General features: G+C 33.5%; 1 protein-coding gene across 1 annotated transcript in view; it reads right to left on the reverse strand.

Annotated features, from left to right (window-relative positions):
• Positions 1-3,018: 3,018 nt before the first annotated feature.
• Positions 3,019-15,726, reverse strand: part of LOC138837226 (zinc finger protein 654-like) — a 30,220-nt gene continuing 17,512 nt past the window's right edge. Inside the window, exons 4-7 of the mRNA XM_070035965.1 lie at positions 13,257-13,392; positions 10,573-10,775; positions 9,890-10,029; positions 3,019-3,440 (exon numbers count right to left, since the gene is read on the reverse strand). Of these exons, the coding sequence (XP_069892066.1) occupies positions 3,266-3,440; positions 9,890-10,029; positions 10,573-10,775; positions 13,257-13,392 (654 nt within the window). The 3' untranslated portion in view covers positions 3,019-3,265. The remainder of the gene's footprint in view (positions 3,441-9,889; positions 10,030-10,572; positions 10,776-13,256; positions 13,393-15,726) is intronic.

Genomic DNA, 15,726 nt, shown 5'->3' on the forward strand with positions numbered 1-15,726 from the left:
AGGCCTTAGCTTTGGATATGTTACTACCATTTTATCCAATTACTTTCTTACTGATCTATTATTTGTCAGATGTTTCTATTCTGCAGCTTCCTCTACTTGTGTTATGACCCCTGATCTGAGTTAAATTCTTTTACTCCCATCAAAGATAATACACATTTCTCTAAAAGACTCTTCCTTTTATAACTATCAGTGTATGCTCCCATTCTTTCACTTTGAATTCCTAAATATTTGGCTGCAATGTTTCATTTTTGTATTTCCTATAATTAGTGTAAAAGTTGGTACAAAATAAAAATAAACATTCCAAATAAATACTCACAGAATGAATCAGTTATCTGTCTTTATTTTGTCCCTATCAGTCTATCATCTCTGCCTTAGAATCCTTTCTGAATTCAAATTGTGTCTATTACAGTCATTTTCTATGTATTACAAATTCCAAATCTACTGGTTCAAAAAGAATTCCTTCTTCATCTTTCTGCAAAGTTCCAGCTACATCCTTTATCTTGACTCTGAAAATTATAATGTATTCATTCACATGCTTGGGTTTAAAATTGTAAGATCACTAAAAAAGGGAACAGACTACTTCCTTACCTCAAATTATTTAAATATTTTCATGGATTAATGAACTGCAGCTGCAAAATGTGTTTTAAGTTTCTTTCGGATCTCTGGCAACCATGACCCATCCTTCCCAGTCTCACATTTGTTTTATCTCCCATCCAATTTACCTGACCATGCCACTAGACCGTTGTAGGAAAAAAAAAGGCCTTGTAAACTGTAAACTCCTTATAAATTTCAGTATTATCTTCATATTATTATTTAAAACCTGGCTTAAAGCCTCTTCATCTATAAAGCCTCTCCAGATAATGCTATCTGTATTATCTCTTGAACTTACACAGTATTGTAACTACAGGTTTTCATAACACTAATGCATGTACATTATCAATACATCAGATAAAGGGCTATTTAGCTGACTGTAAACTATTAGCATTACATATTCAAATACTCATTTCATCTTTTTAGTTTTTCCTCATGTATTATGTTCATAGGTTGACCAAATATATGAAAATAAGAAAGCTCTTAATAATCAAAATGTTAAACATTGTGTTAACTTTTTCCCTCAAGTCTTGCTTCAAATGAGAATATCATATATTTGGGTATGTGAACATACATTTATTTTAAAAAATAAAGTTCGGTAGGTGATTCTGACATACATCAAAGGTTAAGAAATACTTTGTGATCTTGTCTGGTTTTTCTGTCAGTACCATGGATTAAATTTAAGGTCTCATGCTTGTTCAGCTTGCTTGCTTGATTGGCTGGTGCTCTATCACTTGATCCACAGTTCCATACCTCCAGCCTCGATTTTTTAGCTGGTTATTTTAGATATGAAGACCCATGTTTTTTTCTGCTTAAACTAGCTTCAAACCTCAGTCCTCTGAATTTTGGCCTCCCTAAGTAACTACGGTAACAGGTATGAACCACTGATACCTGGTGGTTTTCCTTTTATTTGATGACTTCTATGAATACAGTTAGAAAATTAGAAAAAGGAAAAAAAAATCCTTAGGGGCTGGGAAGATGGCTCAGTGGTAGAGTGCTTGTCTTGTATGCACAAGACACTGGGTCTTATTCCTCAGTACCATATAAGCAGAAAAAACCATAAGTGGTGTTGTGGCTAAAGTAGTAGAACACTAGCCTTGAGCTGAAGAGCTGAGGGACAGTGCCCAGGCCCAGAGTTCAAGCCCCACAACCGACCATAAAAAAAATAAATAAATAAAAATAAAATCTTTAATACAATGCTGCTTCATATGATCACTATAAAATCATACATCAATGAGTGATGTGACAACTGCTGTGATAAATGCACAAATATTTAAGAAAAAGTACATTATTTAATAGTTTCCTCTTCACATGTTTAAAATAATCAGAAAATCATAACTTTCAATAAAATTACATTATTAATAACCAAAATCATAAAAATTCAATTAAATGGAGTTATAAAATTGTAGAGTGTTTTGTTTTGGGTTAGGTTTGTTTTGGGGTTTTTTTGGTGTTTTTGGTTTTTTTTGCCAGTCCTGGGGCTTGGGTTCAGGGCCTAGGCAATGTCCCTCAGCTTCTTTTGCTCAAGGCTAGTACTCTACCACTAGAGCCACAGCACCACTTCTGGCTTTTTCTGTTTATGTAGTACTGAGGAATCAAACCCAGGCCTTCATGCATGCTAGGCAAACTCTCTACCACTAGGCCACATTCCCAGCCCTGTAAGGTGGTTTTATCCTTCTCATTTTTCTTTTCTTGTTAGTTATGGGGGACTTGAATTCAGGGCCTGGGCACTGTAGGCTACTGTTCTACCACTTTGAGCCACAGTTCCACTTCCAGTTTTCTGGTGGTTAATTGGCGATAGGAATCTCTTGAACTTTCCTGCCTGGGCTGGATTTGAACTGCACTCTTTAGATCTCAGCCTCCTGAGTAGCTAGGATTACAGGTATGAGCCACTGGTGCCAAGCTTTGCTTTCTCATTTTTTTATTCAGTCTTTGTTAAAGTTTCTAGGGAAAAATCATAAGAAAAAGATTGAAGTATACATAATTGATTTCTCATATATTTAAATTAACCTGCTAAAAGAGTGTATTTGATGGTGTTACAAGTGTACAATGGCTTTATTTCTCTTCTTTAATCCTGCTAGTATTTGATCCTGCTAGTATTTAATTCTGCTAGTATCTTATCCATGTGAATTTCATATGTAAGTTATACTTCTTTCCTAAGTAGACCAATAAAAACCAGGTCAAATTTCAAAAATAGCTAATGAGTTTTTATAATTACTTCAAATACAAAAGTTGTTCTCAAGTTTTAAAGCATCTCAGAAATCATTATTCCTTTTGACATGAACAACAGTTAAAATTATCAACTAACTTTTTCAGTAACAGTGAACAAGTATTTCCTATAGATATATAACATTCATTTGCAAAATAATTAAGATTCTACAAACAAAATGTAGAATAATGTTAAAGGTGATAAAATATTTAGTCAGTAGAAAAGAAATAATAGTTCTTCTGGTAGCAATCATTCCCTTACTAATTTTTAAGTTATATATTTTTTTCTGTAGTTCAGTTATTTTTCCTATATACCCTTGTCTTGTGTTGGGAGTTTGGAACTGGTAGAGAGGAGGATCTAATACATGAAGAAGATGATCAAAAAAAATCCTCCTTATCTTGAATTTTGTGATCAAATCAATTTTTTAAGATATTCAGGTTATAGTAAACTATCATTTAGTTTAATTTAAAACTCAAGGGATAAATATATCCTATTTACCTCATCTTTAATGATTTTCATGAATGGAAATATGACTCTCACATTAGTTGCTGTTCTTAAAAGCTGGTAGCATTGATCTACAAAAACTTGTTTTGAAGGATTAGATTTAAGCTGTAGTTTACTCCATATGAAAATCAACTCCCTGTAAATAGAAAAAAAAAGAGAAATATCAAAAATACAGTTTATTTAAATACAGTTTTTTTTCCTGATTATATACGAAGTGGAGATACACATATATATGTATGTAGATATAAGTTTGTATTACCTTTTGCTACCTATATGAGGTTAATAGAAGTTGGGAAAAAAGAAATATCAGAAATTAAAATTTTAAAATAAATGAATCCCATGATATATCTAAAACATCTATGTATATCAAATTCTAATATATTAATATAATAGTAGAACTTTGAAACTATCTTTCATTTTCTATGTTCAAATTTAGAAAATGTTATAGACTTTTCAATATAGATATCAAAACTAATACAAAGTCAAGTACATTCTAGTATTGATTCTGAAGTTGAATGCTTTAGTTGATGCTTCCTGTTAACCTATAGTACTTCTAAACAGGCAAGCTATATACTATTTAATATATTTTATAAGTAAATCAGGTCCTATTATATGGCAAAGGTTACTGGATGAACAAGGCTAATAACAGTGGATCTGGATGCAAAGAATAAATTTGAAATATAACATATCTTGATATCATCGTTATGCAAATTAGTATTTATAACTGATTAAAGTTATATAGGGTTGAAGTTCAGGTTTCTTAGTTAATAGAGTCTACATCTCAAAGAAATGGGACTTTACCTAGCTTTATGTGGATGAATTTGAAGACATGGCTGAGAAGTAGTTCATCCAAAATGTCTGTGTACTAAAAACATTCTCAGTCATGGTTGCTTAACAAATAGATCCCCTGGCCTGAACTTGTGAGTTTTCACTATTCTGCCCACTTTCTAATCACCTCCACTAATAAATTTTACTTTGTGTCCAAAATCATTAAGAAATTTAAAACAAAAATTTAAGCATAGACTACCATCATGAAAGTGCATACAATCTAAGTGATTATACATAAAACAAAAACAGCCAGTGTAAGCAAGCAAGCCTCCTTTCTAATGGCTCCATAAATAAATTATTTCATGTTCAAAACCATTAAGTTAAAAATGATTAAAATTTTAAGCACAGTATGACTATTATCATGAAAGTGCACACAATGCAAGAGCTTATACAGAAAACAAAGTGAAAACAAGCAACAGAAGAAAAGTAAAACTAAACTCCATCTATGTCTATTTCATACTTGATCTGTATGTTTCAGTCTGTCACCATTTTTTTTGTACATATACTCCATTAGAACATACACCTTCCTTGCAAATTTCTGGGCTCTGAATTCTTTACAGATTTTTATACTTAGTCATTTCAATTTAATTTCATCTTATTAGTCCATTAGAACCAACCATACTGTGGAAAAACTGATGATGTTTTTCTAGCTCAACCAGCAACTCTAAATAGTCGTGTGTATTTTCCACAGTCCTGGTTTTAAAAACATAAAAACATGCTCTCAGCCATGTCATTCTTTCTCAGTGTCACCATAGGCCCCTTAATTTCATTATACTTCTACAGTGGATGCTAACCTGATTTCTTTCTGGTTTCCTTCATCATTTCACTTATTCAATATTATAGGATGGGAAGAATCAGTATCTGAAACTTCTCTTTTAGGTTGGTGTCCTCACACTATCAGTGACAGTCCAACCAAGCTCTGGTGCCTCAAGTCTGTAGGAATTCTAGTACTCAGAAGGCTGAGTTATGGAGATATGAGGTTTGAAGCCAGCCCAGGCAGAAAACTAACAGGCTTTGTAGTTAATCAATAAAAAGCTAGACTAGCCAGGCACTGGTAGCTCATACTTGTAATCTCAGAAAATCAGGATGCTGAGATCTGAGGATCATGATTTGAAGACTAGCCAAAAATGACTGTGAGACTTATTTCCAATTAACCACCAAAAAGCCAAAAGTGGGGAAGGGGGTAATAGTTCAAGTGGTAAAGTGCCAACCTTGAGGAAAAAAGCCAAGTGAAAGTTTGAAGTACTGAGTTCAAGCCCTAATACCAGCACTACTAACAAAAACAAAACAAAAAGCCAGCCAGGCACTGGTGGCTCATACCTGTAATCCTAGCTACACAGAAGCCTAAGATCTAAGGATACCAGTTCAAAGCCAGCCCAGGCAAGAACTTTTATGAGACCCTTATCTCCAATTAACCACCAGAAAACTGGAAGTGGAGCTGTGGCTCAAAATGGTAGAACACTAGTCTTCAGCAAAAAAACTCAGGGACAGGGCCCAGTTCCTGAGTTCAAGCCCCATGACCAAATAAAAATAAAAGTCAGACTGGAAGCATTGCTCAATTTCTAGAGCAGCCACCTTGAGCAAGCAAGAGTAAGAGATGATACACAGTTCAAGCCACAATACTGGTACATATGTGCTTACACACACAGACAGCCCCCACACAAAAAGAGTGTTTCCTTTTACTCTCACTTTTGTTTATGCTAATTGCTTTATGTGGACCATGCTTTTTCATTTCTAAGATGAGCCCTTTCTTCAAAGATCTATCAACGAGAATCTATAAGGAAGTTTTCAAAAATATGGAAGTTTTCAGAATAGACCTTATCCTCATTACTGATTTCATACTCATCATATGCTTCCTTTGTATACATTTTATAAGATGTTTCTCAACTGTTAAATTTTATTGACCTATTATATAGTAGAAATAGTGGCATGATCAGGATTGAGAAGAGAGACTTTATTTATTTATATACTCCTGTGTGTGTTTGGGAGAGAGTAGAGACAGTACTCTGGTTTGAACTCATAAAACTCATAGCTTTGGGTTAGAAAGACAAGTAAAGCTCTAGTATTTTAAGCCATGTGTCCAGCTGGAGACCTTAATTTCAATACAGCATACACTATCTGGAGTAGTAATATGCAGTTCATAGTGAGCCACCTTTTTCCAGGAATAACCCTAATGCATCTTGGTGGAACCTAGTAGCTGTGTCTTCTGGTTGCCCCTGACCCTTCCTTATCCTTTAGTATGTTAATTTAGATAGGAGGAACTGACCTTAGTCAGGTCAGTGTCCCTGAGGGTATTCAACTCTACAACATGAAGCTTGGGAACTGCTGTTGTACCTACTGGTGTGCAGCAAGAAAGACTGAAGCCAAATGATGACAAAAGCTAATTTTTGGAAAATAGCTGAAGATTGACTGTATATGATAACCTTTCAATACCAACTTCCCTACAGTAGTTAGATATAGATTATATTAGTTTAAAACTGTCTGTGTAACTTTCCATCCCATTTTGTACTAGCTATTTGACTTTTATCTTGTTAATCTAATTTTTATAAATAAAAGTTGAGATTATTACTATTCAACATTTTTTTATAATTTTTTCAGTTTTTAAACGTGTATGTGTATATGTGTGTATGTGTGGGCATGGGGGGGGAGGGGAATTGAACCCAGGCATGCACACGTGCTAATCAACTGTTTTACTAGAGCTATATCCTCCTCCTTATGATTTGATAACTCCTGTATTCCTAAATGCTATACACTGGAATGAGATAAAGGATGCTGAGAAATATTTTAAATTAAATACCCTCATTTTCTAAAAGGGATACGAAGAAAAACAGATCAAATGTATTTCATAAGACATATCTCTGCAAAAGGTTTTAATACAATAATTAGAAATGATAGGACATATTTTGTAAGTGAATATTTGACATATTAGAAATGTCTAAAGAATACTTTCTAACTTGTCCAAAAAAATAACTTGAGACTGTTCAGGTAACAATTTTTTAAAGACAAAGGCCTTTCTTCCCTTCTGCTTCTGTAAAGAACAAAACATTTCCCAAGATTCTAGGAAGTTTGTCAAGTGAGACTATCATGTATTTCAGCTTTCTAGCAAGAAAAGCAGAAATCTCAGAATACCATTATAAAATTCCATTATGAATAAATTTACAAAATAGGATTTCAGATTTACTTGTATGTTGGATTTTGAAAGAATATAAGCAAGAAAAGCCACTCTAAAAACTTGATTTGGAAGTCCAAAAGTCCAATAAAGCTTATATTTTCTTTTGCTCAGATTTTTAGAAAGAACAGTACCCTACTACGTTAACTACCAATACATTCTCACACCTGTAATCCTAGATACTCAGGAGGCTGAGATCTGAAGATTGCAGTTCAAAGCCAGCTCAGGAAAAAAAAAAAGTCCATGAGATTCTTATCTCCAATTAACCAACAGAAATCCAGAAGTGGTGCTGTGACTCAAGTGGTAGAGCACTTGCCTTGAGATGAAGAGCTCAGAGACAGTGCCCAGACCCAGAGTTCAAGCCCCCAGGACCCACCAAAAAAAAAAAAACACAGTCAAAATACACTTTGTAGCTGATTTCTGTTCTTCAATTAAAATTTAAAAAACTTTTAGAAGAAAATGGTGCTAGCATTCAGGAAGCCATCAAAACTAAGACTTTTGTAGAACATCACAAGCCAGTATATCATAAAGACACTTGATGCTCTTTTCAAAAGAGCCAAGCTATTAAAGCAGCCCAGAAGCCCTATAATCGATGAGTGGATCAAAAAAAAAAAAAAAATGTGGTGCCTATACACAAAGGAATTTGACACAACCATTAGAAAGGTATGTCATTTGCAGAGAAATGGGTGGATCTAGAAAAAAAACATGTTAAGTGAGATAAGCCAAACTCAGAGAGACAAACAGCACGTTTTCTCTCATATGCAGAAGCTATACATAAAATACACAAGGCCAAGATAAATTATATAAGACTAGGCATTTTACACACAGTTAGAATGAAGGAGGATACTCTTAGGAGAAGAACAGAAAGACAATGCCTATATGCACATGATCAAATAAAATAATATTTATCAAAATGAACTCTAGGAAGTCAAATCAAGAGATTTTAACCTCTTTGTTGCTGTTTTTGTTTTCTTTTCTCTTTGTCTTGTTCATTTATCTGTCTTTAGGAGGGTAAGGGCAACACAGAAGTAGAGGGACAAAGGGTGCACAAATGCAGCAGTGATATTAGACATTAGACACTATGTTGAAAATGAACTAAACAACTTGTGGGTGGTGGTGGGAGAGCACAAGGCAAGGGGTGATACTGTCCACAAAGAAACGTACTCTTTACCTGACTTACATAACTGTAACCCCTTTGGGCATCACGTTTATAATAATAATAAAAAATGAAATTAAAAAAGAAAAAGAATGAGCCAGAGGCTCATACCTATAATCCCTAGCTGCTCAGGAGGCTGGGATATGAAGATCGAGGTTCAAAATCAGGGCTGGCAGGAAATACCATAAAGCTTTTTTTTTTTTTTTTTTTTTTTTGGGGGGGGGGCAGTTATATGTTTTAAACTCAGGGCCTGAGTGGTGTCCCTGAGCTTTTTCACTCAAGTGCTCTACTACTTTTAGCCATAGCTCTACTTCCAATTTTCTACTTTCAGCCACAGCTCCATTTCCAGTCTCATGGACTTTCCTGCCAGAACTGGCTTTGAACCGCGATCCTTAAATCTCAGCCCCCTTAGCAGCAAGGATTGTAGGCATGAGCCACCAGCACCAGGATCCTAAGACTCTTATCTCCAATAAGCTAATCAGAAAAAGCTGGAAATAGCGCTGTGGCCCAAATGTTAGAGTGCTAGCCTTGAGCAAATGAAGGTCAGGGACAATATTTAGTTCAAGCCCCAGGACTGGTCAAAAAAAAAAAAAAAAAAAGAAACAGAAAACTAAGACAAAGAAGGAAATGCCAGAACAACAGCTCAAGAGCCACATACTTCTATACTTAGAGGCTATCTGTGTCCAACACTATTTTTAAGATTCCTTCTATAAAGTACAAATTCTTGTATTTTTTTCCTTTGCTTTCATAAGATGAGAAAGTGGTCATTTTTTTGTTGGTTGTTTGTACGTGTGTGTGTGCACGTGCGCGTGTGTGTCCTGAAGGAAAGGAATCAGAATAATTACACTCTTGGATTTCACTTATAGTATTAAAAACCATTTACATTTTAAATAACATGATTGCAAGCTAAACTGCAATTTCAAATATCCTAGCTTGTAAATAGTTTAATTAAAAAAAAACTCACTAAGTTGAAACTGAACTTTACAACTTGGGGTGGGGGAGGAAGAGTTGGGGAAGTGGGGGGGGAGGGATGGTAGGGGAAAAACAAAAGAGGAAGTAACAGCACTCAATAGGAAATGTACTCATTATCTTCCTCATGTAACTGTAACCCCTCTGTACAGTAATTTTACTATATATATATATATATATATATATATATATATATAAAACAACATGCTCCAAGTGAAACTTAAATTCAAATTCAAACGTAATTGTTTGATTATAACAAATACCTTAAAGATTTAATCTATCAATTGTGGCATGGGAGTTTTACAAATACCTAGTTATTTTTACAATGCCCTATCAGTTTTTTTAAAACAGCCTAACATTTTTACATGCATTTTTAAAAAATACCTAAAGTCCAACCTCTATTAATCAAGTATTCTTTCTGTTTCCCATTTTACCATTTCACTTCTGTATTGTGTAAACTTACCATATATAATACATATCCCCATTCTGGAGCTGCGGAATAAGAAAGGATTCACAGAGTTGCAAGGCTAACATAGTCTTGCCTTCTTTCTCAGTGTTACAGATGATATCAATTCCATTCTTGCAGTCAGTTTTCATTAAATGCTGTGAGAATAAAGTGAAAATCATTATAATTTAAAATGACTAAAAATCTAGTTGCAAAAAATTAAAAATTTTTAAAAAATTTCTTAGAGCACATTCATGAGTTTTTAGTTTTCTTCTACAATGATGATGATGTACTGTGCAGAATTATATTTATGTTCGTTCTACTACATACTATCTATGTCTACAAACACTTTTTTACCCTGAGTATCTGTAATATCATTAATGGGCATGGGTATTAGGAAAAGATAATTCTTATATCTCAAAGAAACAAAATAAACAAAACCATTATACTTCTTAGTACTTTAATAGGCAAAATCTTATTTTGTATTTGACTTTTGTCACAATACTAGACTAATACTCATATTTTCTAAATTTTATCATTTGGTAAAATCAGATTCTGCTTTATTTCAGGATATTTAAAGAATGGTTCTAGGTAATTTAGATAACATGATACTGAAATCCTTACTATTACCACAAAAGGAATTGGACAATGTTTGTTTCAGATAGGGTTAAAATGATAATAGGCAAAAATAGTCTCACTACCTCCCGGAATAGTTGATCTTCTACAGGTGACATAAACAGACATGTGAAGAGGGCTTGATGGAAGTACAAGTCTTTGTTCATTTCTGGGTGATTTATACACGATTTAATAAGAGCCATTGCTTCAGGTATGCGTTCACAAGCAATTAGGTATCTGGCACGTAGTTCAAAGAACAGTGGATTCTCAGAACTTAAATATTTGTTTACTGAAAAAGAAAACAGATTAGTACTTTTGAAAAAGATTCAAACCTTGTTGTTTGAAGCTTTACCACTGAAATAAGGTATTTTAAGGTGATTAACACATTATTGAATTCAATAACATTTTCCTTAGCATATTCAGTTGTGGGGCTGGGAAGATGACACCAAAACAGTGCTTAAGATATGTTAATGACTCCTCAGTTTAAAAAACAAAAAGTATTTAAAAAATAAAAATAATAAAATTTTTTTGCATGTGTATATATATTTTATTTTTTTATTGTGAAAATGCTGTACAGAGGGGTTACAATTACATGGGAAAATAATAAATATTTTGAAAAGAAAAAAATTCTTTTAGTTTATTAATATATTAAAAGTATGTTTCAAATAGCAGTCTGTTTTTCTTCTTTAAGATTATACAATTTATTTCTCACAGCCCAAAATTTTCATTAGTATATGATTAGAAGACTGAATCTTAAATTAGCACACTGAAACCACACTAATTCAGATTAATTATAAACAAATATAAACCAATGACAAGCTAGATATGTTGTATTTCATTACTTTTTAAAGTAATCCAAAATAATGCCAAATTGGATTGCTTATTAATATGTGTTATTGTATTACCAAGTATAATTAGTAATTTATATATTCAGAGAATTTCAAAGCATAAAAATATCCTTAACACTCCAAGTTTATTTAGAACAACAATATATGACAGGAATTGTAGAGATCAAAAACTGAGCCTCCAAGATGTTAAATAACTCTTCTAAAGACAAAAATTTGCACGTGACAAAGCCAATTCTGGAGCCTATATTTTATTATTTTTAATTCAAATTTTAAAATTATATATGTTAAACAACCAAGTTGATTATAAGTAATGTATTATTCTGGCTTAAACAATTGCTTAAACAAATGTATGATAATCACTTGAAGTTATTACAAAAATTAAACTTCATTCTCATCTTTACCCTAATGAGCACTAGTTAGAATCATTCATATTAATGAGACTGTAGAATAGCTTTTCCCAAAAAGAGGTAAGCTAGTGAAGTTAAGAAAGGTATATTCATTATTTTAATTTCAATGATTCTCAACCGAAAGGGCCATCAACCCTCAAACCAACCAGAAATTTGTTCTAGCACCTACTTAGAAAAGCTTTAAAACTACCCCAAAACTTTAAACATCCTTTTTTTCCCTCTATGCACATCTTTTGAAGCTTTGTCTTACTTCTACCCTCTATCTTCTCAAGCCATATTTTTCAGTTTTTTCCAGCGGTGAACTTTGACTTTCTTACATTTGACTCCTCATAATTCCTCCTAGTAATCCAACTTGTTCTCTTAGATTCCAACTGTCTTGTTCTTTTTCTTTAAGTTCTGTCCAAGATTCACACATCAGAGCTTTCTTTTGTATCCTTTCGGTTCTCCATACCACTATTACTTATATCCTGATCCTTTTCTTATAGTGTTGTCTCACTTTCCATGTAGTCTCCTCTTCTCAGCATCATAGCCCTATACCCACAGTAGGGCTTGTTTGCTCTTAAGTCTGAGAATCAACAACTTGTCCAATCAATCTCCACACTAACCCACTCCATCTATTAACCTAAGCCAAATGGTAATCTAGTTATTCTGGAATATGAATGTTTCACCAGATTAAGATCTGACTAAACTTCTTGCTAATTCACTTCTGCTAAGCTTACATTCTAAATTTTAGTGATCCAATATGATATCAAATATTATAGTTTGAAAAACAAAAGGGTTAACTATATAGAAACAACCACCAACACCTCCTATCTCAAAAAGAAATTTTTGGTGACATGGTCCACTATGATCTGTGTTTTAAGAGTTATGTTGTAAAAAATAGGCAATAAGGACCTGAGACAAAAGTGATAAATACTGCTCCATAAGATCTAGAATTGAAATAATTAGCTCACTCATCAGTCATCCTGTAGCCATTCAAGTGAAAAATAATAAATATATTCTTAATATATACTTAATAAATATAAGTACTCTTCACAGAAGCACTGAATTAACTACAGAATGTATATTTGGTAGTGTATATACCACAGAAGTGGTAACAAAAAAATTCAGTGTTAGCTCTCACAAAATCGCTTCTAAGAGCTTTGTTGCATAATGATAGCACATATGACCCCAGAAAGGTTTCTCCTATATAAGTTAGATTCCATGTGCTTTTGTGAAAATTCATTTCTGATTTGTTTTTTTAAAGGCTTTCCTATTTAAAGCAACTGAAATAAAAGTCCCTGTAAACAACATCCAATAAATATGTTAATACTTTAAATCCCATGATTATAAATGTATGTACCTGAGTTGGCATTAAAAATTACTTTGGGCCAACTTGGAAAAACTAATTAAACATTCTTTACTTGAAATACATTATTCATTATCATAAATACTAAAAATAATTATTCTACTTAGATAATAAAATTATGTTTGCTTCTCACAAACCCCGGTTTTGATATTCAGTCTTTGATATACCTATCTCCTGAGAAGCTGGCTGAGCTTTAAGAACAGCTTGCAACACTGGATCTTCCCACGGGCCACCATCTCTAATGATTCGAGTCACTAGTTCCAGATTCACATTTCCATATCTGCTGAGGTGATTCTGGCATTCCTAAGAGAGAAAAATCATTTTTGATTTGGAATTTAAAGGGATTAAAAACTAAACTTGATCATCATTGTCAATAAAATAACTGATAGCCAAATAATAAGACAGATAGGAAGATATAAAGGAGAAAGTATTATTACTATAACCTAAGTTGAGGGGAGAACAAAACTCTATTCCTATGCAAATAGGTTTTAATGCCAAAGGTTATACAGTATATAGATAACAGGATTCAGAAAATCCACTGAAGCAGGGATGAAGTATAACCTAAGGAAAAAGTTCCCATTGAAGCAGGGATGAAGTATTACCTAATGGAAAAACTATTTTTGGGAAAAGAACCAGGATATGAAAAAAAAATTGTATGAGTAAATTTTAGAGAGCAGAGAGCAAGGGCACTAGCAAGTACATTCTAGTTAGCCAGTTTCACCTAGTGACCTAGTAACTAGGTCACCCAGTGACCTTGTCTCACAAAATAACTTTATAAGTTCTAAAGAAGAGTTTCTTTTTTGTGTGTGCACACAAACATGAGTGTATTTCTTGGGTGGATATTATGGAAACACTCCTATGGGAGATAGCTCTGGATGAAAGTAGTAATATCTCATTACAGGTTCACTTATGTAATCCTAACTACTTGGTGGCTGAGATCTGAGGATCCAGGTCCAAAGCCAGCCTGGGATGAAAAGTTTGTGAGACTCTTATCTCCAATTAACCACCAAAAAAGATGGAAGTGGAGGTATGGATCAGGTGGTAGACCACCAGCCTTGAGTAAAAAAGCCAAGTGAAATCTTGAGGTCCTGAATTCTAGTCCCAGTAAAAGACAAAAGAAACAAACAAACAAAAACCTCTGTGGTCTATTTAAAAAATCATAATGAAAGAGGACAAAAAAGCCCAGAAATATTTTCAGTCTTTTTTTGAATACTCTGACAACTTTCTGGAACGATATTCAATTCAATACCACTAAAGTGAATAAGCATTTAAATCGCTATAAAAGTCACAACATAATCTAGAGCATATATGCATACTATCTTTTAGACTCTTTATACCTTGCTTCTCTTTCAGAATAAATTATGGGACAGGCTTATTGTTTTACTCCAAAAGGAAGATTTTGAATTTTTGCTTGTTTAATGACTGTTCTCTAGCTTGAATTCAGGGCCAATTAACTAGTTGAGCCAAACCCCAAGTCCCTGATGCCATTTTAAAGAAGTGATTATGTGTCTGTAAAGCTGTCTGACCCTATATATTAACGGGAACATTTCAGCAGTTACCAAAGCACAAAATTCTCATTTCTTAACCTCACATTTATTCATTTACCTATTACACATCAGAAAATCCTTATCTTCAGCTGGTCTCGGCCACATGTCCCAAATTCATCTTGCATTTTCTTGCCTATGACTTTTTCTCATGTCACTTTCTCCTACAAAAACATACCTAAATCCTGTATTTTTGTTTCCCTTAATGCTTCTTTTTTTGGGGGGAAGGGGAAATTAGCTAGCACAGAATGGCATTAAACTTCTATCCTTTTGCCTTAGGATCCCAAGTACTAAGATTATAGCCTTGTCAACACACCACACCTGGCTAATTCCTATCTTTTCCACTGTCTCACTTGCCCAGATCATCCTCCACTGGTTTTTTCAATCCATAATAATTTAATTACTATTCTATAGAAATAAAAATTATACTAGTCTACTCTAATGTTCATTGTTTGAGGGTCTACATTATGTTACATGTCTAGTAAAGACTTTACTATGTAGGTAAAAGCTTTGCAAACAGCTAGAAGTGTGTCAAAGCAGATACACTATTAATAACTTTTTGATCAAAATGGAGTTTTATAGGAATCTGTTGAAGAAAAATAAGTTAACAAGAGAGTGCCAGGGTTGATCCCCAAGTAAATGGTAAAAGATCTAATGTTCATTACATACGCACAATTTGTCCTTCTTACCTACTAGTTTTATTCTCATTTCTCTTACCCAGATACAAAATGAAAACTAGGCCTCTTAGCTTTAGAAGGTTACTATGAGATGAGAAAATCTGGATATCACCACAGAAAAAAATTAACATGGTACACAGTCTACTTGTAGTCTATGCAAGAAAAATACTTTCTTACCTGGATAGTTCTAAATTACAGCAGCTACTGTATATGCCAGAATGTACTCAGGTATCTACAGGCCTGGTAGCAGCTCTGGTCTAGCACATGTGAAATTGAAATCTTGGCTATGAGCCGCTTGGAAATACAGTTAAAAATTAACCTTAAGATATTTAACTATCTGCTGGAAAAAACAGGACCTTAAACACTGTAACCTTAGCAGCCATAAAAACTTATAAGCAAAACTTTTACATACCCAG

This window comes from Dipodomys merriami, unplaced genomic scaffold (assembly GCF_024711535.1).
Source record: "Dipodomys merriami isolate MVZ:Mamm:240054 unplaced genomic scaffold, mDipMer1.0.p SCAF_2667, whole genome shotgun sequence".
NCBI classification, from domain to species: domain Eukaryota; kingdom Metazoa; phylum Chordata; class Mammalia; order Rodentia; family Heteromyidae; genus Dipodomys; species Dipodomys merriami.